Here is a 26294-nt window from a genome sequence, read left to right on the forward strand (position 1 = left end):
ACCTGACCTTGAATGTTTCCAGGGATGGGGCATCCACCACCTCTCTGGGCAACCTGTTCCAGTGTTTCACCACCCTCAGCATAAAAAATGTCTTCCTTATATCTAGTCTGAATCTACCTTCTTTTAGTTTAAAACCATTACCCCTTGTCCTATTGCAACAGGCCTTACTAAATAATCATCTATCCACCTATATATTTACCATATTCTTTCCCATCCCGGTTGATGATTTGCATCCCGCAAAGCAGGCCGTCATGTAAGTGATCCCATTATCCCCACATACAGGGTCCCACTGATCCAGCTTGCAGCTGCAGTCAGCATTGCAACTGGCCATGAAGCTGTTTTTGGGGGAGGAAAGATGCTTTAATCTGGAGGAAAACAGAAAGAAATAAAAGAACTATTTAGTTGAATTATATAATCAAACAAAACATCAGGGAGTAGGCAGGAAAAACGTGAAGAAAGTGAAGCAATCAACATGGACAGGTATCTGCTACCATCCAATGGACTGTGAAGTTGTCATATGGAGACTAAGCTAATTTCAGCTAAACCAAAGCTCTCTTGAGATTTTTCATCAAGCATTAACATTTTTATGGCTTGTTGCTGAAAAGCCGTGGAACCCGCAAACTAGGTATTCTTGACTGGGAGGGAATATTTGGTATTACTTTTTCATTTGAAAGCTCAACCCAAGAAAAAGAAAATCACACCTAGAATCTCTTATCACTTGTAGACTGGCCATGCTTTTCCTTAGCAGTAGATATCATACCATATCTGGGTGCTAGAAGTGGTGACATAAAACTCCATAAAACTACAGCAGCAAGATGTCCTTGACATTTTTTTCACTGGATCAGAGCTGGTCAGTGGTAATGAAAGTTGCATGAGTCTGAGTGAGAAGTGCTGCTTCTGTCTCAGCTCTGACTGTATGCAGCAGCAGCAGCCCTGCACCTGGAACAGGCTTGAGCCCCATTTCTTATCAGATCTCATTTCTTGTTGTATATTATCATGGACTTCCATAGCTTCCACTTTTACCAAAATTTCTGTAAGAAACATCAAAATCAGGCCCCAACGAGTTAAACTAAGTAGATGACAACTAGAATTCAGAATTTAAAAAGTGGCCAGCGACTCTGAGGGCATGGTAGCAGGGCTCAATTTTCAGAAAGTGTTAGGAGTCCATCATTTACAAATCACCCCTGTTTTGAAGTCACTCACACTATAAAGGAAAAAGTGTTCAAAATTTGCCTTTTCCTCCTCCTTACCCCTCAATCCAAAACACACCTCAAGGGGGCTACATTTCTCCTAAGTCTTCTAGAAGGGAAAGTAACTGGGGGGTTTAGCCCTCGTTAGGCTGTTGCTCATCTTCAAACTACAAATTGTTAAACGGGTAAAACAGTATGTGAGTTGCTTAACCAGAACAATCCTAGCACATGCTAAATTCTCCAGTCTCAGTTCTCCTGGATAAACTGTAATTGCTCTTTCAGTATTTGCTGTCTTGATGTTTCTGCTTATTTTTAATTCACTCTTGTCCTGGTTTCAGCTGGGATAGAGTTAATTTCCTTCCTAGTAGCTGGTACAGTGCTGTGTTTTGGATTTAGCATGAGAATAATGTTGATAACACACTGATGTTTTAGTTGTTGCTAGGCAGTGCTTACACTAGTCAAGGACTTTTCAGCCTCTTATGCTCTGCCAGCGAGAAGCTGGGAGGGGGCACAGCCAGGACAGCTCACCCAAACTGGCCAAAGGTGTATTCCATAACATATGACGTCATGCTCAGTATATAAACTGGGGTGAGTTGGCTGGGGGGTGGTAACCGCTGCTCAGGAACTGGCTGGGCATTGGTTGGCGGGTGGTGAGCAATTGCACTGTGCATCACTTGTTTTGTATATTCTTTTATCATTATTATTATCATTATTATTTTCCCTTCCTTTCCTGTGCTATTAAACTGTCTTTATCTCAACCCACGAATTTTACTCTTTTTCTTTTTCCCCCGATTCTCTCCCCCATCCCACTGGGGATGGGGGGGGAGGGAGCGAATGGCTGTGGGGTGTTTAGCTGCCTGCTGGGTTAAACCACAACTCTACAGTATCCGATGTTGCACTCAACCAGAGTTATCTCCACTGCACAAACCTCTGACATCTTTTATGTAACTAACCTCAAAGTTGAACTGGGTGTCAGGTTTGCCAAAACAACTTCAATATTTCCCTGAACATAGGCTCAGTTTCAAAAAACGCAGGACTGAGTTTCTGTCTGAAGTGAAAATCTAGCAAGCCCTACTGGATTCAGTTTAATCCTTTAAAATCCCTTGAAATTTGTTGGACCAGACTGAGCTAAATTTAAACAGTAGGCAATTGTGGCAGGCTGCTAGAATCAGCAAAACGTTCTCAGGAAAGCATGACCATGGTCCTGGTAAGGGAGGGGGAACGTCTGTTTGGGCAGCACACACTCCTGACATGACCACTTTCTACCTCCCAGCTGAGAAAACGGACGCAGGCAGGTCAGCAGCTCCAGATACCAAGGGAGGCTGATAACTCCCCATGCAGGTTGATAACTGCTGATCTAGAAGATGGTCCCTTCTAGAGGCAAGGCCGTTGGGGGACTATGGGGAAGCCACTTTCAACACTTTTTTTACATCCCACTCCCTACATGGTAGGATGAGACCGGCTTTAAATTAAAGCTCTGAAATAGAATATAAAAATTTAATTTGCCTGTGATAAATTTCATCTTAATTAGCAATTCGCCAGAATATAGAGGTATATTGTCAATATCCAGCAATAAATAATTTAGAAAAAGAAATGTCCAGTTTAAATGAAATTTGAAAAACAAAATCAGGATATTCTGCCCATCCCCAACACTAGGTATCATTTCAGCCTGACAAGTCTATCTCAAAACCTAGGATTTTCTTGTGTGTATCACTACCACGGGAGCGGTAAAATGATATAATCACAGTAGCTGAAACCACACAGATTGACACTAGCAGATGACCTAATACAGGTCAATTTCAACAAAAATTTGTTGTCTTTAAACAGACACACTTTTTTTTTTTATGCAAAAGGATATAGCAATATGCTACAGTAAATCAACAGAGAATACACGTTTCAGAACTCATCCAAATTCAAATCAAAATGTTTTCTAGAGTAGAAGGTTTGTAGCCCCGATGAGATTACAAACCCAGATTAGTTTGTGAGAGTAGAGGAATACAGGTGCGTGCACCACGTTCGGCACGGGGCAGGAAGCAACCATGACAAATGACACAACCAACACAAACCCAAGGGGATACAAACCCAGCGTAGGGCACTGTCAAACCAGCCACCTGGAGCACCTCACAACTGCACGTAAAGTACAAGAGGTTTAACAAATATGCTACTATAAAGGTGATGCATGCAAACTTTGCCATTTCAGTTATGTGAAGTTTGAATTTCTTGATCAGAAAGCCTCCTAGAAACATCCCCAGGATTGTGATGGGTAAAAGTATCACACCTGCAAATAGAAGGTAATAAAAATGTTAACTGCTGTCACTTGCATTGACCCTTTTTAGAATAAATATCTGGTTGTAGCAGTTTCCAAAATATTAGATACTGACCTATTTTCGGACTGATCCTTTGAGATTCTAAAACTTTTTATTACCTTTAAGTAATTTTGCTTAATTCCTCATTTTCTTTCATGTTATGACTTTAAAAAGCTTGGTTCTGCAATATTTCCTACCTTTTTACCATACTGCTGTTTGTATGTATACTGACATAATAAAACCTATACAGGTGCCTGTTAGAAACTGGAGTAAATGAGATAAATGTCTTAGCACATGGGCACTTCCTCGTCTAAAATAAAACATTAAACTTTCTGAAAGTTACAAAAAAAAAGTATCATCTCCAAAATGGAACATGAAAGGAAGTAGTGTCTGGTTTTGCATTGGATTCTATTTTACTCTGAGAGTGAATCATGGAAAAATTTGCATTTAGATTTAATCCATTCAGCATTTCACAAACTCCAGCCCTAATATTTACATGTTAAATAGAGAGCTTTTACAAGGTTTTATTGTGAGGGGTTTGCCTTTCTCTGTGTGTTTTTTTGTTTGGTTGGTTTTTTTGGTCATGTAGTTTTTGTAAAACTTTCCCTGCATCCAAAAAAAGATAGGAAAATGAAAGTTCTTCCCACATTTGTACCTGACCCACAGCAAAGCAGAGTGCCTTCAGATTAAAGTAATGGAATATCAATTCTGCAACGACCTCAAATACCCTGATTTTCTTGCCAGGTTATGAGACCATATTAATCACTGTAAGATTATAATTTCAGCATTCTTTTTTTTGTAGAACACTACAGAGAACTTATTTCTGAAGGAACTGGCAAACAGAAAAAGAGCTTTGAGCTGAATGAAATCGCTCACAATTTTACATTTTGGTTTCTTATTGCTTATAAAATTTGTATTTGTAATCAAAATGGAAGAACATTTATATCGAGATGTTATTCTGAAAAGGAAAACCACACATTTCATTAAACATTTTCTAAATTAAATGTTTTTTTTCTTTTAGTTGTTACTTAGTTGCAGTTTATGTGTGCTTTTGTTCATGAAAAGAAACACATTCATAACCCAAATCTCACTCTGAAAAAAACTTCAGCCCCCTAAAAAATCCACCCAGTTCTGACAATACTCTAGCTCACTAAATTAGGAACACCAGGAAAATTAACACTAAAATTAACAGTCATTTTCAAAACATGGTAGGAAAATTAATAAACCACTACATACTTTTTTTTAACCAAAAAAGTTCACAGAAGCTCCTCCTAAAAAGGAAGGCAAAATAACAAAGGAAAGCTTCCTTTTTGACACTGGAATTTAAAAGAAGGACAGGTACCTACCAATTAGAAAGATGGCTCTTGCCACTGATACATTAAATTGCTGCTCCATAAACTTTGTCTCATAGGTTATCAACCCAACAAGAGAATTGTACTGCAGAATAGTGAGAAAGATGTACACCAGAAAAATTGGATTTCCAAACAGCTTCTTCAGAGCTGGGAAGAAATCTGCAATGGAGAGGTATATGCTGTACACCCTGCTAAACACAGAGAAGAGTTGTTCTGACATCCTTTAGATAATAAAACTAACTTTGGTTTAATTACTGGCTGTATTGCAGGTTATAATTCTTTGCCTATCAAAACATATGCTTGCTCAAGTGAGAGTTTTCCTCACTGCCAACACATGACTTAGAGGAGCAGCAAGGCTGAATGGCACAGTGGATGCTGAATTGGGAATCAGAAATCCTAGATTATCTTGTGTGACACAGGACTATTCATCAAAGGCACTAAGGTTTGCAACACTGATTCTCAATGCCTGTACAGGAGAGTGTCCCTAGAGGAGCATTAAGACTCTCTATAATGTACCAAGTGAAAAGTTTGGTGCCTAAAGCAGGAGCCTTCACAAACCACACGAGAGCCCCACATGAGGCTGATATTCAGAGAAAGGGAGCATCTGACCCAGAAAAAGGCTGGAACCTTTCCTGAGACCCTTAATTAGAGTATCTAAGTCCATGAAATTAAAGTGAAGACAAAAACCTGCATTTAGCCTGTAGTCTGTTTGTTGGCACACTTGCCTAAAAGATGAGAGTTCAAAACACATCTGCCATAGCCACTAAGGTGTGCACATGCATACATACATACGAATAAAACCCTTGGGGGAGTCCAGCAATGGGTAGTTGGGTCTGATATTGCCTATACGAGGTTAATTTAGCATCACTGAGCTTATACACAGGAGCTATGAATCCAGTGAAATCCCTCCAACAGCTAATGTAGTACTTAGCCCCACGTTTCCCTCCCATACGTTGTCCTCAGTGAAACAGTAACCTGCCAGCTGCGGATTGGTCATTAATGAGGGATGGGATGTTTTCCCCCCCTCTTCCTTCATAATCATAGGATTATAGCTGTAATACATCATATGACAAATACTGTGTTGAACTGAGAATCTCTGGTGCTCAAAGCAACAGCATGAGCTTTTTCCAGCTGTCTGACATAAGGAGAGGACTGAAACACACTCTTAGCATGTAATTATAATACTACAAATTAAAGACAGCATTTTTGTCCATCATTTCCACTGCAGAAATAAGTATTTTGCTGAGGGTTGTGCAAATCCATGTTTAACTCAGAATGAACCCAGGAGAGAGAATTCACATGCAAACATTTGGGCAATAATCTTTCACCTTTTACTGCCTCTGAGAACTTTAACTGTGGCTGAGCTGGGGGGTCTATTTTACAGTGATCTCCTTGAAAAGGCAAATGACTAATCTTCAGGTTTTCATTCTCTCCTTCTTTTGGTAAGGAGTAAGGCAGAAACCAGAAAGGCAATGAAGCAATGAAGTTGACTGCTCCACAGATAAGCAATCCAAGCCACCAGGCACCAACCCAACGGGTATCCTTAGGATTTATGCTGATGGCATCTATAAAATACAGAAAGACAGGAAAATAGATTAAATATCATGCAGAGCAATTAAACCTACTATAGGTATCCTTATATAGATTATTTAAAGACCAGAACAGAGGTGATTTATGTTTCATATGAAGAATTGAAATGCAGCTTGTGTCAAATTTCTTTACTGAAAGAGTGGTTAAACATTGGACCAGGCTGCCCAGGGAAGTGGTTGAGTCCCCATCCCTGGAAGCATTTAAAAGACGTGTAGATGCGGCGCTTAGGGACATGGTTCAGTGGGCCTGGTGGTGTTGGGTTGACGGTTGGACTCAATGATCTTAGAGGTCTTTTCCAACCTTAATGATTCTATGATTCTAAACCAGTCCCATGCAGTCAAAAATAGATGTCTCCATTTAGACCCATGGTGGCATTTCCTTGCCACAATCTTCCAACACTTTCTGTGGGAATGAGTGGCAAGAGGGCCCTTCACCACCCAAAAAGAACCTCCCTTTCTCAATTTCCCACTGTCCCCTCCTTCTTCCATCCCCAAACTTAACAGTTTTTCCTTGAAGTTCCTCAAATTTTCCCTAGGATTAGAGACTTGAAGTGATTTGAACAATGAAATGAGTTTTCATATGAATCTTTTCTGCATGCTTTTTAAGAGAACATAATTTTTGCCAAGTGTTGAAAGGCAAAATGAGCAATTTTCAAAAATTTCACCGTTCCCTCAATGTGGGGATGGCCTGTCCATGAGCAAAGGCCTTTCACCGTTCCCTCAATGTGGGGATGGCCTTTCATTTGCTCATTTGTTCTCAGCTGTGCAGCAAGGGTGCAACAAGAGCGTGTGCAAGCATAAAAAGAGGTGCAAAATTTTTCTGCAGTGGGGGTAGGGGTCTTGCATCAAGGGCTATTCCAGTCACACTACAATGCTGCAGATATTAAAATGTAAATAACACCAGCTTTTGAGTAGGAAAAACTCTCTAGATAGCCCCCCTTTTTGGAGTAGTAAGCTGGGAAGGTGCTTCTTGGCATGCAGGTTCCTATACACAGCCATCTTCTCCGTTAATGCACCACCCCACAGTCTCTTACCGATATCCACAACACCAATGTCAACCCAGAGGCTGGCACAGAAAGATCCCAGCAGGAAGCCCAGGGTCGGCCCAAACATGCCCGAGGATCTCACCAGGCCTGTAAGAGAAGGGAGGTAGCACAGAAGAGTGAGCAAAACGCTGCGCGGACAGGCACACTTTCTTCTCTGAGGGCAAGAAAAGGAGAGAGGAAGGAGGAGACAGAAGAGGGGCACAGGCCGTTATGGGATGTCTAATGGGAAGCTTCTGAGCAGCAAGAAAATAAGCCGTAAGCTGCCAACACGCTAGCTGTGATGTGGAAGCAGGCTCCTTCACCCGCACAGGGCTTTGCCGAAGCGAGCGCAGTCTCATGTGGACACCCCCATGCATTTCATTGGCAAGATTGGTATCTTGGAAGGAACAGGGAGAAAGAGAATAACATTGCAATGATTTTTATCCCTCCCCCTCCCTATTTCTCTCCTCAGATTTTTGTAGTTGCATTGTTCAGCTTGTGGCAGTTAACTAATGAACATACAACTCTAGGCCTGTTGAAGGTATCATAAATCTACCTGCAACCCTATTTACCGCTTGCATGATGTTCTGTCATTGTAGAAGTCGGGACTTTTCCCTGTACTATGTGTTCAGGTCCCTAGTTTAATTTTAAGTAGCAGTAGTTGATCTGATGATGTGCATGTAAGAAGCGCATCTTTGCAGTCCGGAGTCACTTTAGGATGACAGGGACAATAAAAGTGCGTGGACATGGAATTAGATACAGGACCCTGAGAGTATTTTCAATAGGCAACAAGGAGATATAAGTGTCCCTGTGTGTGATCAAAGTTCATTAGACAGAATCTTTGTTGATTCATTCAGCACCAGAATGAGCAAATCAGCTAACTGTTGTATTAATCCGCACTTATGCAGCTGTAAAAAAAATCAAGAAATCTAGTGATCAAGTAATGACCTCTTTAAAAGCAGCTTTCAGTTTTGCTACTGGCCTCACTGGGGCTTCCATTTCCTGCTCTGTCTCTGCTTACAAAGGAGATAACATGGGATCAGAAGAAGGTGGGATGCCCCTAGGAGCAAATTAATAAGCTGTGAAGGCTAGCAGAAACCTAGGAAGCTAGGACTGCATTTTGCTGACTGGGTATGTAAAAACAGCGCAATTTGATTTTGGTGACCACTGCTGGCAATCAACATAAAACAAAAATATCCTCGAAATAATTCAAGCATAGGTCCTCACATTCTCTTGTCACTTGTGTTGATTGGTTGAAGTTTAGTTGTGAGGGGGTAACAGTTACAAAAACAGTTCAGTGATTCGGATTTCTGAATTCTAGCATGGAACTGCCACCTGGGAGCTGTTTGAAGTTGCAGAAGGCTAAATGCTATTAGAAAAAAAGGAATTCCTGACCAAGTGCCTGGCAGTTCTTGCCAACATTCATCACTATGCTCTGTAAATCCTACTGTGTTGTTCTACTGCAGAGATTTTTCTCCTGTTGGTTTTGCAAACTCTCTTCTGAATATAGTGATTGCTCAGCTTATGATCAAGGACTTCTGTAATAAATTCTTACAGCATAATTTAACCATATCATTTTTCATCTTTGCTTTATTGTTCCAATTGCATATTGTTTTCATTTAGTTCTCTCATTTTACTTCATCAGAAGATCTGGCCTTTTAGACTAAATTCTGATGCTTCCAAAAGTACTGACTGCTGTAGAGGCAGAATTTTGACACTAGAAGCCAGGAATTAGCTCTTTATGTTTATTCATCAGTGAGGCTAAAGCAGAACTTACTACTCAGAACTATGCAAGCTCATCTCCAAAGTTCAAATACTCAGCAGCAAATTTCTAAAATAAGCAGATAAAAAACAGCACACCCATACCAATGGCCTTGTATATTGTATGCAGTATATTTCTTTCAGAAACTATATTTGAAATAATTTTGCATATATATAGTTTTTAAATTAAATTTCACACTTGCATACCCTTTAAATTCAAGAATAACTTCACTAAGATAATATGCTTGTATTGTGATAAAACAAAACCAAATAAGTTCACTGAGATATTTTCTTAGCATATTTTTCCTTTGTAATATTTATTCTTTGTAATTAATAAACAGACTAAACCACAGACAGTAAATCATGCAGACTTATCAGTTAATCAGCTGCTGCATATTGACATAGCTCAGCCAAGCCCTTGTACTGATGAGTAATTTCCCATGTAACAGATATTAAGATTTACAACATACATTGGCCTCAAATATGTTTCTACTGAAGCCATAGGTTCAATAGATACAAGATTATATGCTAGTGCTCAACTCAGTGATGAAATTTCATTCATTCAAAGCCTCTGCTTTGGTGAGAAATCCATGGAAGTGAAGTACTCTTCATTAAATATCTTTAATAGTCTATTATTCCTCTTACGTGATAAGTCTGATGGCTACTGCCATTAAATAACCATGCCAGCATTCAGTTTCAAACAAAATCAGAAATTCATTTTAAAAATTGGCTACTGAAAGCTTATTAGTATAGGAGAAATCCTCATATGTATGTTGGCAACTCTTCTATAGGCACCTAAACAGAAGCGAAACATCTGAAGACCATAAAATACCTGAATAAACTAAGCGCTTAGCATGGGGGAGTATTTATGAAATAGCCTCTCAGTCAGAGCAGTTGGCCTCAAAGGTCGCTCCACCAAAGGCTCCTCACAGAACAAAGCAAACCACTGAGATCCTGGTATTACTGTCTTTTGACAAATGCCAATTGCATGTAGACACAGAGGGTCAGATCGCTATAACTTACAGTCATACTGAGTAGTGACCCCAAGCAGAACAGCTTTTCAGGACTGTATGTGGTGTACAGTGCATTGTACCACCTCAGGACCACGCCGATGGCCTGGTAGAACTACATAAATTAAAAATGTTCTGTAAAACTCAGTCTGAAAACTATAGAATTTCCTGGAAAAAAAAAATCAATTTCCTGTCATAGAGTTGTACAGAAAAACTACCATCCTCTACTAAATTCTGTAAGACAGCTTAACAAAACCGCTAATTTTTCCTTTTCTGTTCCTTCTTATGGCAACTCCGATTTTATTGCTGTCAATTGCCGTTTGCACTACAACTCTGCCAAAGGGCAGGAGAAAAAGGAGAGACAGGAAGGTGAAACTTCTTGCTCAGGGTCAAATAACGAGATCAACAGTCAAAATTCATCAGCAAGGCTTGACTGACTTTTTTTATTATAGGACAATATTTTTGTATTTTACAAAAACACTGATCATAAATTGATTCAGTCAACTGATAAAAAAATGAGATATAGAAAAGAATTGAAGTTGATCAAGAAAAGGAATTTCAGCTCTATGGAAAAGACTATTTCAACATATTTTTGTTTTTACAAAAACACTGATCATAAATTGATTCAGTCAACTGATAAAAAAATGAGATATAGAAAAGAATTGAAGTTGATCAAGAAAAGGAATTTCAGCTCTATGGAAAAGACTATTTCAACATTCACTTTTTTTGCAAATTGGGTCAGTCCATCAAACTGGAATAAGACTGAAAATTGCTATTCAGAACGTTAAAATGAAATATTTTAATACTCTATAAAGGAAATACTTTATTTCACTTGCATGACCCAAACAAATTTTCATTTTGGTTGAATCCATACTATTCTCTGTGTCTACTTTATATTTTTAATCTTACTTCCCTAATAGTACCCAACCCGTTGCAATCTCTCCCAGATCAGATTCTGACAAGAAAAAATTTCAGCTGAAATTTTTAAAATACCTTTAATCAGAAGCTCAGAGGCGATTACAAATATTTTGGATAACTGCTGAGTGGAACTTTTGTTTTTGTCAGCTCCCTTCACAATACTTCTGTTTTCTTCAACCTGCAGATTTCCTCATCCCCAAATTAAGACATTTGCAATGGCCTTACCCTGTAGCATTACATACTGAGCTCTTTCTGAAACTGTGTCTTACTATCTTTATGACCACTTCAACTTCACCAAGTTTACTTCAGGCAGCAGTTTTGACCTCCCTCAGCCACACAAACACTCCATGCTATTAAATCAGTTCGACAATAAATCAATTAGCTTGGGTGTAAGTCTTTCTATCTTGAGCAATAGGCTATCTTCCATCAAAACAACAACAACAAAATCCCAATTAGAAGGGATTTGTTACAACACCCTGGCAAGGGTTTGGTTTTTCCTTCGGTAACTAGTGACTTTAAAAAGCTTTCATCAGGAAGTGTGCTGCATGTAAAATTCAAAAAGTCAGGGAAAAACTTCTGAAACACATTTACATTACTGTGATTACATTACTGATCCTTACATTAAAGAACATTCTCTTCTCTGTGAAACAGTGATTAGGAAGAATTTTATCCTCTGAAGCTGTGGTACTGAAGATGATATGCCAGATAAGACAGACATGACTTCTTACTTTGAAGAAATGAGTATTTGATTATGCTTCTCTTCATCACAGAGAAAACTGGCACATGTAGCAGAAGCCACTTGGGGAAAGCGAAAGGAGCATCTGGGAAATATCCTTCAAAAATAAACACGAGATCTCTTTTGCATTGTTTTTTTGTCTCTGTACAACTCAAAATTATCCAGAATAGAGCAGACAGATTTTTTTGGTGAGTATTTGCTTGGCTATAGAAATGTTAAAGAAAAGAATATGTAGCATAAAAATCATTCATTTGCATATTACCTATGTAAAATGCTGAGTTTTCTTCTTTAGAAAAATCATCAATATATGAAACCCCCAGTGGCATAACTGGTGCTTCCCCAATTCCACGTAAAAGGTTCCCCATCAACACAAAGAGCCACAGATAGGAATTTGTTGTTTTCTCACATCCTGCAGGCCATAAACATTTACATTTCTGTGAACATAATTCTGACAATACTTTATTGCAGCAGAAAAATAACATAAAATATGGGTTTTTACAGTCATTATAGGGTGAGTTTGTATATATCATGGTTTCTAAAAGGGGTTTTACTGCATTCCAGTAAAAGAGGGTGTATAAAATGGGGGCAAGCAGAAGAAGGGAACCCAGCATCAGAGTTTTTGCTTACCAAAATTTTTCATTGTGCTGGGTGTTTCTGTAGCATCTGTGACTGGATGGCCCTCAGACGATGCTGGGGAGCAAGCTGATACACTCGTAGAGGAGTTGACCACAGTAACAGTTATCCTTTCATAATTATAACTGGAAAACAACTATGTAAAATACAACTAACACATGAAAGACTCTGCTTTGCAGGAATTGTGTATGAGCCTTGTGTTCCTACATGCTCATTCTTGTTACATGCAGGCAAAGCAGAGGGGCAACCCATTTCCAGTGCTTTCGCTTAAAAAAATATAGGTATCTTCATACCTTTTTCAAAATGCTCTGACCATTCTAATGCCAATATTTTCTTAAGCTAAAGAGCAAAAAAGCTGCTTCCAGGGCTTAAGAGATCATTCTTTAGACTGAAGGACAGAGACAGAGTCCATCCACATCTGCCTACATTCAACAGTGCTGATGTTTTTCCATACTGGCACCGGTTTCTTACCTATGTGACAGAGGTATAACATAGACATTTCTGTCCTAGTTTAAAATTAGCTAGCTAAGGATCTAGTAGTAACCTATCTGTGTCTATAAAGAGATTAACACAGGCTGCAAAGCACATGTGCCTGTTTGTCTGTATTTAGGCAGCCAGCTACTACAGCAAATCTGCTAAGTAAATTGAAGCCAGCTTGAGTACATTTATGCTGCATTGAGATAAATGGAGAGCAGATATTCCCTCTGACTGTGCAATCACATGGTAACCTTTAATGTTGTGATGGATGACAGTGAGGTCCCCATGGCCACTGGGTTTTGCTCAGTGTTGTGGAGAATGGGTAATTTTCAGAACTTGGCTATGAGTTTGAGTTAAATCAGAGATTTCCATAGCTCTGCTTCTGGCCTGTGCTGTCCCCTGCAGTGCAGGTTCCCAAGCAGAGTAGTGATTGTGTCCACTTTCCATACCATGGTTCCCAGATATAATTTTTTCCATACCCTCCTTATCAAAGGTATTGGTCTTGGAACTAAAGAAGGTGCACAAATAAATTCTAATTTTTGAGGGACAGAGGGGTTTTATTTTCAACTATTATTCAGTAAGGACGCTGAAGGATTGGAGAGGTATGAACAGCTTCTGACAACTATGTAAGCACTAAAGCTTAGACGTGAAGGGGTATTTAGAGATTTAACTCTCCCTGAGTTCAGTGGAGATAGATACAAATCTTCATAAATTTAAAGAGCTTAGCATGAATAGCCACCATGGAGAAAGACACCGTTTCCATCAAGATCTTATTACAGTTCATTTAAGTATAAAAAAAAAAAAGGAGAACAGCTTAAAAAAAACCCCGTATCTATATATATATCCATCCCAGGTGAAAAATTCAACCCACTTTACCCCTAATTATGGATAAGTTCTGTAGAAACCTGAGGTTTCTCTCTTACTTACCTGTAGAAAGAGGTAAGCTTTCAGAGAGGAAATCAGAAAGTCAATACTACAAAATCCACCTATTAAAACCTTCCTGGTATCTGGAAGAAACTACTATTGTCAAGCTTTTAACTCAGCTGTATGATTAAAAAACACATCATATGGTCAAATTCAATTAGAGCACAATGTGAAAACTCTCCATATTTACCGTCCCATTAGGAACTGAGGCATCACTGACAAAAATGCTCCTAAGGACATGATGAGACATCCAACAGCAATTACTTTTGGTCGATGAACTCGTGGTCCCAGGTAGCTCACCAACACCATTACCATTAAGTTACCTGAATCAACAGAAAAGAGAACCAGTAAGATTACAAAAAGAGATTTTTTTTTTAGGGGAAAAATTTATTAAGAAGCAGTATTTATCCACTTTCAAAGAAAGTACACATACCTATCTCAAAGCTGCCATCAATAATGCCAACAATTGATGATGAGATTTCAAATCTCCTTTCAATTTGACTGGACATGCTCTTCATGTAGCTTCCAGAAAATCCTTTGGCAAAAAAGGAAAAAGCTAGAGCTCCAAGAAATATCTGAAGAGAGAAAATAATTGAGTTTGCAAAGAAACAATTTTTTCTTCATGGCTGGATGCCTGAGCAACCTACTCAAGAAACACAAAAATCAAATGCTTTGCTTTCTAACTGTCTGTGAAGAGATTTTCCCTATTGTTTTCATTAAAACAGAAGATTTTACTTCCTCTTTCAGGATGGCCTCCAAAGCCTCTTCTACTGCAAAGAAAAAGAAAGTTGACATTGACTGTGTGCACCTTCTACTTTTCTACCACATATTGTTTTAGCTGTTTCCTTCCTTAGGGAAAACTTGCAGCATAAAGTTGTTCATTACTGGTACTATTATTACAGCATGTCTTATTACTCCTACTTCTCCTGTTCTAAAAAACGTGGATAAAAAGATATAGTTGCAACTACCACTATGACTATAGCACACCTCTGAATGATTCGTTAGTAAAATATGGCCTCTCTTTTTAACTGCTGAACACATTTATTGACTTCTGTGTGCTTGGAATCACAACCTAGAGTGTTGTTTCCAACACATGTAGTGTCAAACAGTGTCATACAGAACTAACTGAATTTTGATAGAACTTCAAATTGTCATTTTCAATATTCCAGAGAAAATATGTGGTGAGGGCTCCTCTCCATACCTTTAGCTTTGAACAATTATGGCACACGCCTTTGGCAGGAACTGCGCTGCCATCACTGTCCTGGAAGAGTGACTTGTCTTTAAGTTGGCCAGCAATGATTGGCCTGTCCATGGTTTTCCTCCTCCACATCTGATATGTAGGTCTTCCTGTTTGGAAAATATCACTATGATTAACTATTGTTTGCATAAGAATAAAGGTTCCAATGTTTTTCAGACATACTAGATGGTGAGACACTACTTGAGACGTCTACACATGGACACCTTTTCTCAGGAAGGATGTTAAAGAGTGTTCAAAGTGTCATTGTAATGAATTAAGGATTGGTGCACCTGCTTTGTGAAATCTGCTTTCTAAAAGACTTCAGGACCTTCTTGGGTAGATAGAAAATTTAGAGGCAACTTGCTGACAGTTTTTAGAAACCTTTGTAGAGGAGGACAGTCCCTAGGCAGCTGGAGGCTAGGAGAGTATGTCAGAGAAACATCTTCACCATGCTTGAACCAATTCTTATATTCTCTTTTAGATACCCACTTTTGATCACTGTTCCAGGCTAAATGGACCTCTGGTATGATCCAGTAGGCTCCTGATATTATATTTATGAGGATTTTCTCTAACTGTGTAATCTATGAATTTGCAGAAATACTGAACACTACTCTGTACCATTCTGCCAACATTCCTATGAGTAACGTTATTTATTGGATAAATGTTTGTAGAATCAGACCACGAACGATGACTGAGGAGAAAATAGGGTAAGAGATATGGTAGGTAAAGGTGTATTAGGGAAAAAGAGGGCACTGATTAAAAGAAACTAATAATGATTATCTTTAAGTCCACAAGTCTCCACAAGTTCCTGCAAGACAGTTGATAAATGTAGCTATTTTAATGAGACTGCCACAGTTTTCCGTTTAAAAATTGGCTCTGATATAAGGAGTCATCTTAGCAAAATTGGTTGGTGTAGATTAAGCTGACCAGGGGAAACCAGCTAATACAGAGAGTTCTGGAACAATAACAAGTCAAAAAGAGCTATTGCCAGGTTCCTCTGCTGGAAAACTGACAATCAATTAGTTAGCTCCACTATACATTGGCACATGTATTAGAGGAATATAGAGGAACATAGGTCAAGAAATCGTCCTGTAACATTTCCCCCCCAAGACACTGGGATCTTAGATATCCCACTCTGTTTAATTCCTCTGGGAAGTTCTCAAAGTTCACCTCCTGCAGGCCCCAGAGGCCAGCTGACCCATGTGCGGAGGCCGTTTAAGTGTCTTGAGGGATTTTCAACACCAGGGGCAGTAGGGCTGTGGCAGGGTCCTGGGCTAACCCGCAAAGGTTGCTCTGTTTCTCTGGAGAGCTCAGTTCTTCCAAGCAAGATGCCGAGGAGCAACCTGGACTCCCTGAGAAATGTCCAACCATGCCCAGAAAGGGCAACACTCTCTTAGCAACCCAATAGCCCCCAAAAGTTACTCCTAATGAGTGTGAATAGGCACTAATGTCTAATAAAGAGATACAAAGCCACATAAGCACTCTAACTTAAATTCTGTAGTTTTCAGTTCCAAATCCTACTCCAGTAGGATCCACCAAAAGTGACTATGAAAAGCAAACACATGTATATTTCGGAGTGATCCACATATGAAGTTTCTAAAGGGACCTAACCTTCCTTAGACTGTCTTCTGCAGCTCACAAATCAAAAAACATTGAAAAAAGAATTTATAGATAATTAAAGTATGGTGAATTCAGATTTACCCCAATCTTTACAGGTTGGGAGCTGAAAGACAGGGTTCTCTAAAGCAAATACATTCTGTATTGATTTGTGTGTTGCTGATGATTAACTTTGTGAAACATCTGACTCTGTTAAATAAACAGTATTTAAATCAGTGACATGGTTTTCTTTTCACAGTATTTAATGTTATGCTGCCAGCCTAATAATCTACCTTAAACTTATAGAAAATGTTAAACTGTATAAACACTTCTCTTACGCCTAATGAAACAATAACATTTTCCATAACCACTTTATAAACATCTGAACTTTGGCAAATCAGTGAATCATTGACAGCAGTGGTATTTAAAATTAAATGAAGCAAGAAAAATAATACAAGATTTAATTTATGACAATTTTGAAAAATGAATTAATGGTAATGAATAGTTTTTGTACGGAGGGATAAAACATCCCACTGTCCACAGTGCTTATCCTTTAAAAAAAAAAATCTAATTTGCAGAATTGTACCTTTTCACTTTACATAATCTCTTTCAAGTTTAGTGACACTGAGATGTACAAAAGCAGTCTGTCCTGCACTAGCACCTAACAATTAAACAAACAAACAAACAAACAAATGGAAAGAAGCGGGAAGGGAGAGTGGGGAGAGACAGTGAGAGGCAGAGAGAGAGAGAACTTACTTTTTGTCACTGCGCTGTCAGGCTGTTTCTTTCCCGTGCCCTAGGGCTTTCAGGCTTGAAGCCAGCGCAACGTCACAGCAAAAGCGCTGCCTACTCCAAGAAGTGTTTTTTTTAAACCTTGGATTTCCTTCTTACGGTGATTGCAAAACTTTCCCACAATCACTGATGCAAAAGCTTTGCAAAAGAAGGCAGGTTTCTTGTGTTGTCATTATTTTGGCAGCCTACCTACCAGCATGCCAGTGGTGCCAGCCTCTCCCAGGAGGAACAACTTGTTTTCTTCACTCTTTTTTTTTTTTTCCTGAAGTCTAAACACTAAAGCTGCTTTAAGCACCACTCCAAAGGGGAGTACCTACCATCCACCCAACAGCCATGGAGTGGCTTGGCTCACATACAAGAGCCCTGAGAGAGCAAGCTCAGTTTTTCCAAGCATCTTACCTGCAGCCTCAGTAACTTGCACTTCTTGGTGCCTTTAATGAGGGTCAGCAGAGATACTAAGGGGTGACTTAGTTCCTCAAAGGGCATGAATTGCATATTGACATCTGCCAGGTTTTGGTATGGGCCCTCTGACACAACCCCAATGCAGAGGTGCAGGAGGGCAACCCTCGTGGAGATCTAAAGAGAAGCGGATGCCCTCAGGAAATCACAGCCTCCCATCAGACCCCCTGCATATTAATAAACCAGGATTAATTAACACAACCACAAGCAGCTCCTGCAGGTGCCAGCAGGAGATGTGGGATTACACAGATATCCCTCCAAGCTGACTACCGACTGGCCAAATAAAAAGAGTTGGCATATTACCTACAGCTAGCCCAGCTCTCATGTCCTAAGCAACCACAAGTAGAAAATCAGCTCTCACGTCTAACAGGGCACATACAGAGTGCAAACCCACCTAATCCGCGTCTTCTCTAGAGCAGAACTCTCCAGCGCAAGGAAAGATTCTGACCCAGAAGTCATTCCAGGCATTCTATCAACATAGATAGAACTCAAGAAAGAGTTTTTGGTCACCTGGCTGCATGTAACAGCACGGTGTTCGTTTTTGCGGAAACTTTAATTACAAAATCAGATTCACATCTAATTAAAGGACCATTCTAGTGATTTCTAAATGTAGAAAAAAGAGTTTTATTACTCCAATAACTTCAGGAACCCCAGAAGGAAAAAACATTGTCCCACCATCCCCTTTCTTTCCAGCGAAAGGTAAACTCCTGAAATAGAAACTTTGACAAAGTCTGTATTAAAAAGCCTTGATTAGCTTATTCTGTATAAAAATACATTAAGAGATTTGCTAAAGATTAAATTAACTCAATGAAATACATGGAAATGTATTATTTAGTCATGAAAGCTAAAAGAAATAAACTTGCTAAATCCATAAATATGAAAGTTCTCACTTTCCCCTGAAGCTTGGTAGTTAACTGCAGACAATCATTTTATCTGCCATATTTACACTTGCTATTGGATTTTATTGACAGAATTTTACAAATTTTACTGTGATGATTATATATTTATTGATTTATTATGGGTCTTTATTTAAAGATTCTATTTTTCTATTTTGCCAGTGGGGCTCTATGCTGTCACCAGATGTTCTCACTTTCCCCTGAAGCTTGGTAGTTAACTGCAGACAATCATTTTATCTGCCATATTTACACTTGCTATTGGATTTTATTGACAGAATTTTACAAATTTTACTGTGATGATTATATATTTATTGATTTATTATGGGTCTTTATTTAAAGATTCTATTTTTCTATTTTGCCAGTGGGGCTCTATGCTGTCACCAGATAGATACTCAGTGAGCAAATCAAAACACAGCTCATTTCTACCATTTAGCAAGAATATATGCAACACAGGAAAATGTTATTTTCTATAATGGTTTTAATTGCAATGTTCCTGCATTAGTCTTTAAATGCTAACTTCTTGTTTAATTAATTTAGTTTTAACACAAGGGAAGAATGTACGTATTGAAACTTTCTTTCTCTTAAAAGAATTCAGAATACAGGAAATGCAATCAAACCTATTCTTCAGATAAACTGATCCATTCTCATACTTCTATTTAGGTGAAGAAGAGTTATCTTTGCCTAGCTCTTAATACCTTAATTATTATTTTTTTTTCAAATCTTCAAAATGCTTCGGTTCATTCACCAGAGTATCACTAGAATAAATCAGAATTTGCTTCATCTGACAATTTCAAATTTACATATATTAAAACCTGCATTTGAACTGCTTTTAACTATGATGATATTGCAAAGTTTGAGGAAAAACATATATGAACATTAGCAGTGGGTCCACTATTTATCATTGCTGTCAGCCTGCAACCAGGTGGAAGAACAGAAGTCTGTTGGAAAGGTAACTGCAAGCCCATTGTCTATCAGAAGAGGAGGCACAGTTCTCAAAATGAGACACCCAGAAAAATCCCATCAGCACTTCGATAAATGTATTTTAAAGTTGAATACAAAGAAGTTTATCTATAGAGGGCATGACACTTCTCGTGATCGTCGCACACAGATGGTAGGATCCACTTACGACGCAGCATTGCATGGATTCGGTGCAGACACTTTCAGATGAGCCACTCAATCAGTTTCTCTTTATAGTCCGAGGAGGAAAAAGAAGCATTTCCAAAGGTGTGAGTTGTCTGATCTATTTTAGATAGTTACTTTAGGTATGAGATGAAATGAACTCCAGATATGGCTGTGAAAGAAGGCTAGACAGCAAGATCAGTTTTTAACAAGAGAAAGTCAGGAGAGATGAATCCCACCATAAAAGACTTCAGCGCTCCCGATATGGCTGAAAGAAGGCTAGACAGCAAGATCAGTTTTTGATAACAGAAAGTCAGGAGAGATGAATCCCACCATAAAAGACTTCAGCGCTCCCATAAAAATAGTCTTTCGTACCTTTTGTAAACTGAGCTCCAGTGTCTGTGACAGCATTTGCCATCATGCCTGTCTGTGCAACTCAGTTGTAATGTGGCAGTGGCTAACAGATGAGGAAAAAGGCTCTTGTTATGGAAGGGCAGTCCTGGAGAGGCAAGCTGCAGCTGCCGGATCCCGGCCAGCCCACTGGCACAGGTTGGCAGAGAGCAGCATCAGGAGCACATATCAGTGCCTCTTCACGAGTCACAGTGTGGGCTGTTGTGTCAACCACCAGCCTGACAACTGTCTGTACATTGGCCTTGCCCACTGGGAACCTGTTCTGCAAGGCCCGTGGTAGCATGGAAACTCAAAAACAGCTCTAGTGGAGAGAGCTGCCTCCCGAGCCTGGCCGGGTGCTGCACTGCGTAGCACCACCAGCCATGTTCCTAAAGCAGGACACGATGTCCCCGTGCACATCAACGCCCTCGGTGTGTTATGAACCACATCAAACGGGTGCAAGGTATTCTGTGGCTGAGGACAAGTAAGGACATTCAGACCGAGCGGGTGTGCGTTCCCGTGCTCAGCCGGCTCGTTTCTCCAGAAGGTTATTTTGTGTGGCAGTCACTTAAGAAACTGCAGAAGTTTTAGGCTTGGCCTCCTGCCATGCAGAGGTAAACCAGATGGCAGCTCCTGCTCAGGAGGCTGCCCATTCGGAGCTGCGTCTTGTTCATCAGCAGAGGAAGCGTTGTGCAAGGGGAACACGCTTGTCATTGCTTTAGTTGCGCTCGGTTGCACTGATTGAGCTTTACTGCCAAACAGAGCCCCAGCCCGAAGCGGCACAATCCTAAGTGCCAAGCCGGCAGCCAAAAGATCACGTGGTGATGCCATGTCAGGGCTGACGTGGCTGCAAGACCAAGGCTCAGGGAGCTCGGTGTGCAAGTCACATCGTGGGTTTCCTCAGGAGTAAGTAGTAGCAGAGGGAGGAGGAATGCAAATTCTGATAGATTGTTCCCTACTAGAGCCCGAGCCCGAAGCGGCACAATCCTAAGTGCCAAGCCGGCAGCCAAAAGATCACGTGGTGATGCCATGTCAGGGCTGACGTGGCTGCAAGACCAAGGCTCAGGGAGCTCGGTGTGCAAGTCACATCGTGGGTTTCCTCAGGAGTAAGTAGTAGCAGAGGGAGGAGGAATGCAAATTCTGATAGATTGTTCCCTACTACTGCTGAAACATGGAAGAACAAGATGTGAAAGAAGAAGGGGAAAAAAAAGTTAATCCTCTGCTTCAAAAAGAAAAAAGCTTTTAGAAGCATGATTTGTACATAAGGTGTTCAGTCTTTTTCTTGACACCAATTTTTCACCTCTGGAAAGGTGCACAGAGGATTTGGGGTTGCTATGCTAACCTATCATGTGATCTTATTTTAATAATTCCAGCTTCTTTAGGTCCCAAAGAGAATTAATAAAAGACAAAGATACAAGTGGTAAAATAATTTCAGAGTGCTCTTCTATGAGAATTTTTTCCTGTAAAACTTAATTTGGCAACTGCTCACAGGCCTCCTGCAAAATTGGTGCAATCTAACTCTGCAGTAAGGGAATTTTCTCCCCAAGGATAGGGCCCCACTGAGTACTCATAAGTAAAACCTCAAATAATAATAGTAGTAGTAGAGGAGGAGTGTTACTGATCTCTTCAAACTGTAAGACAGATATTAAGTGTGTGCTCATATGGGAAACAATACTATTAACCTTGGAGGAATAGACATAAATTATTTCAAGTCATATCATTTCTTGGTAAGACGGGCTGCAAGTGCCTTTGAATTTAGATATAATTTGTGCTTGAATTAATTAGTCTTCTGAAAAAGAAAAGGGTATCTCAAAAAAATCAAGTTTTTGTCAGTGTTAATGCATGACTTCCAGCCTGAATCTCCAGCACATGCTGGATCAATGCTTTAACCTGAATAAAGGAATTGTTGTTTAGATGCACTCTACACTTATAAATAAAACATCATGGGGTTTGAATAGCCCAAACAAACTTACTTAGGATGCTTTTGAAGCTGCAAAGGAGAAATCTAACTACCACTGACAACCTTCAGAAGAGGGGTGCCCACCCTCAACGTATGCCATTGGAAATCACCTTTTACAAGTATCTTGTGTGCAAGCTGTATGAAACATGAACCTCATAAACTGACAGGGAAATTTAGCTTCTAAAAATCACAGTCCTTTTTTGCCGCAGAGAGTTTGTATTAAAAGAAAGTAAACAAGCAGCTCCACAGTGGAATACAACCCAAAAGAATTCATCTTCAAATATGTCAGTACTGATATATTTCTCAGGCCAAGATCTCTGCTGACCTCTTTAAGCTCCAGCTCAGAGTAGGAGCTACCCACTGCCTGTGCCAGCTCTGTGGGGGTGTAAAATGTGCCTGAGCCAGAGGGCAAGCAGGAGCGAGCCTCCGTGCACCAGGGGGGAGGATCACGAAGTGCGGTTGTGCTTCATGAGCAGACTGCCAGTGGAGAGAAACCCTCCGCTTGTAAATAGTTAACTCTGGGCACTTCCAGTAACATGTCTGCACAAGGAGTGCATTTTCAGTCTCATCTCCCTGTGGATGATAACCTAAAAGCACAGGAGAAATTCTCTGCTGGCAAAAGCAGTGCAAATCCCCTGGATTCCAGTAAATTTGACCAAAGTCGTAGGGAGAACTCTTCTGAGCATTATGATGGACCTGCACAGCTTTTGTCTATCAAAGTGGTTGGTGTTTAAGTGCTAGCTAGCTCTTGCATTCAAAAGTACAATAACAACTTATAGTATTGCTAATTCTCAAACAGTTTTCACTCTGTCCCTGGTGGGAAACATAGGAGGAACATCTCAATACTGATTTGTTTGTACATTAGGATGCTATAAACTTACCTTCACTTTTTTTAAATATGAAGAAACCTTAAAGTACTTTTATATGCAAGACTATTATTACTTATGCAACTTAGGTTTTTTTTTTAACTACTAAATGATGTTTTAAAAGTCATTAAAGAAAACTTACAAACTTTGTGCTTTCACTTAAAAAGTGCTAGAGGTGGGAAGCTTCAAGGAAAACATGTCCTAATTTCCCCCCAGATCGGTATTTCTCCTTGCAGTTCCAAGGAAGGCTGCTTTTCTCACAGCTACTTTTTGAAACAATATTTTATGTAGAGTTTTGGTTTTTAATGAAATGATGCATTAAGGATTTTTTAGGCATTAGTTACAGTAATTGGTTTTGAGGGAGTTGGGTTTTTTACATGAGGAGTATCTAAAGCAAACATATTGTGAACTATCACTAAAACTGTTATGCAGTATAATCTCAGGCAAACACTCAATGGGAATTTCTTTCTTCTGCTAAGGAATGTAAAGTTATCTTCCTCTACAATCTGTAAGAAAAGTCATAGGTAGCATCGGTGATATAGTTGTAAACATTAAAAAGGCAGTATGCTCACTATTTTGGTGTTCCACTCCAGGCAGCAGCATGGTGACCCATGTTTCTTTTTTTTTTTTGCTGTTGGCTTTGGAGGTTCTGAAAAGCAAAAATAGGAGTCTCTAAAACAAGTTTCTGACATTCAGTTACACAGGGTCAATGACAACACAGTTTACAAAAAATGGTTCTTTGCTTTTTGTTTTGTAAATGGCACAAATTATAGAAAAATCTCAAAGGTAAAAAATTCATACAGTGTCAAAATGTAGGAAGACTTTGGTTAAAGCAATACTGGAAGACCTTTTTCAAGGCAATAAAGCAATATGCCAGTCATGAACCAGTTTTCAGAACAAAAGGGTGTTCATTTGATGATCATCACACAAATTTTGTGCATTCCTGGGACAAATCATAAGGTGCTCAGTACATAGGGAAGGTACAGGCTTACCTTAGGGAGCTTGACACAAGTAAATATCTGAAGAATGTAAAAAAATCAAAGAGAGAAAATGAATATTAAATTGGATGAGAAACTCTATATTAAAAGAAAAAACGAACACAACAGGGTGTCTGTGACATACTGGGAAAAGTTCCAAGACAGTATAATTAACAGAGTATAAAACAATCTCCAGAGAAGTAATGGAAGCCATGCCATCTATATTTTAAAATTAGACTTGACAAACATTAATAAATATGTGCCAAGAAATAATCTTTTATTGGTGGTAGAGAATGTAATTTATTTACTGTACTCAATTTATAAACTCAGAAGCACTAAACCAACTCAATTAGAACTAGGGTTAGAGGCCTAGGACACTAAATTGTTCCCATCTGTTCGTTACCGTCACTGCCTACGTTCTCCAGCATGAGCACTTTATAAACAGGCAGTAGTTTAAATCCCCTTTTATAGCCCGGGGGTTCCCATTTGCAGCTTGCGGTACAATTGTTACACCTGAGCCAGATGCACCAGACACTCTTCCCCCTGCCGCGGTGGCAATGCTGGGGACATCAGCTGCAGCACCCTCTGCTTATTGCCCTCCCTTTCTAGTTACCACAAGGAACACTCTTATCACAGAGGGTGTTACCTGCCAGCCCAAAACTCTTGGGAAGTAGTTTTTCTTCTCAAGCAAAGCCCAGGTCGCACTGGAGCTACAGAGGATCCCACCGGTGCTGCAAGTCCGAGGGGACCGAGGCCAACTCATCTCGCTGCAGGACACACTGGCATCTGACAAAGCCTCTAGTGAGGGACAGAGGTATGTACTTGATTATAAAATCAAAAGCAAAAAGAAAAAGGTTGCCAAGCACATTATTACAATTTACGTGATAGTCTAGGCTGATGCACCATTTCTTTCCATAGAGTTGTCTGGATCACGGGATTATTCCAGCACACATTGCACTTGCTAAATGTAATGCGCAGGTATTAATCCTTGGCTGCTGCCTGGCCACCTAAGGTCTGATTCCCACAGCAACTCCTGTCTTCTGCCTGCCATCCTACAGTACGTAAACATTGAGTAAGGATCCCTTTCCATGCAAACGCAGGCTAAACAGACCCTCTTGGTACCTCTTCTCCTTCTTGTTTCATTCTTTAAACTACAGGCACATGCAGACTAACCTTGGTGCTCTCTCTTCCTGTCACTTCACTTAAAGAAGATATTGTTTAGTGAGTTTGTGATAATAAACATGCAAATGAGCATTGACGGCTCAGCAGTCATTTTGGGGCATTCGGGCCCTTGAATTTTGCAGAGTAATTCCCTATTAGTCTCCTCCGCATCTGGAAGACTGACTGAACTGCAGCCCGGTATAGACTCCTCTTTACTTGGTGTGACATACGCTGTGAAAAGACACGTATCAGAAAAGTGGCAGTGGGGAAAGGTACCAATCATACCAGCTACACTGAATGATTGCAATAGCTCAACCCTTAGTATTAAAGCCACCTAAATACATGGCGGAAGGGCTTTCTGTGGGATATGGATTTCTTCGGGATTTATCAACCTATAGTACTGAAGCAAAACAGCTCTCCCACACCTACCACACTCTTCATCTCTCTAGACATTTACTGAAGTCATAAGTCTTTTTTAACAATATCACTCTCTGCTGCCATGGACGGTTCTAGTAGCAAGTTCATAAAGTTCATACAGAAATGAGATTTGGAGAAATCTAAGCTTTTCTCTACATACCAATGCCTTTGTTAATTAATAGAGGAAAAAACTAGACTGGACCTAAAAGTCTCTGATTGTGAGGAAAGTCCATTACTATATCCAACCTCTATTGCTCAGGCCTTGTCTGACCTGAAAACATAGCAAGATAAATTAACAGAGAAAGTTAGAAAAAATGAGTAGTTCTGCGTTTGGTATATTTGAATTTAGAAATAACTTCTTTAGCACCCAGGACAGGATTTCAGAAGCCAGACTCCTACATAAAAAGAATTAAAATGAAGAAATCCCTTAGTAGACTCCCTCTGTTAAATTGTAATGCTTGAAAAATAAATGAGTGCATAAACAATACAAGTTGTCTGTCTAT

At 39.6% G+C, this 26294-nt stretch overlaps 1 protein-coding gene across 1 annotated transcript in view; it reads right to left on the bottom strand.

Annotated features, from left to right (window-relative positions):
• LOC103898680 (solute carrier organic anion transporter family member 1C1-like) overlaps positions 1–15233 on the bottom strand; it is a 20877-nt gene extending 5644 nt beyond the window's left edge. The window contains exons 1-10 of the mRNA XM_009279001.1: positions 15123–15233; positions 14355–14496; positions 14112–14244; positions 12515–12645; positions 12150–12296; positions 7472–7570; positions 6177–6413; positions 4843–5007; positions 3273–3468; positions 200–365 (exon numbers count right to left, since the gene is read on the bottom strand). Coding sequence (XP_009277276.1) covers positions 200–365; positions 3273–3468; positions 4843–5007; positions 6177–6413; positions 7472–7570; positions 12150–12296; positions 12515–12645; positions 14112–14244; positions 14355–14496; positions 15123–15233 — 1527 coding nt within the window. The remainder of the gene's footprint in view (positions 1–199; positions 366–3272; positions 3469–4842; positions 5008–6176; positions 6414–7471; positions 7571–12149; positions 12297–12514; positions 12646–14111; positions 14245–14354; positions 14497–15122) is intronic.
• Positions 15234–26294: the final 11061 nt, after the last annotated feature.

This window comes from Aptenodytes forsteri, unplaced genomic scaffold (assembly GCF_000699145.1).
Source record: "Aptenodytes forsteri isolate BGI_AS27 unplaced genomic scaffold, ASM69914v1 Scaffold241, whole genome shotgun sequence".
Lineage (NCBI taxonomy): Eukaryota > Metazoa > Chordata > Aves > Sphenisciformes > Spheniscidae > Aptenodytes > Aptenodytes forsteri.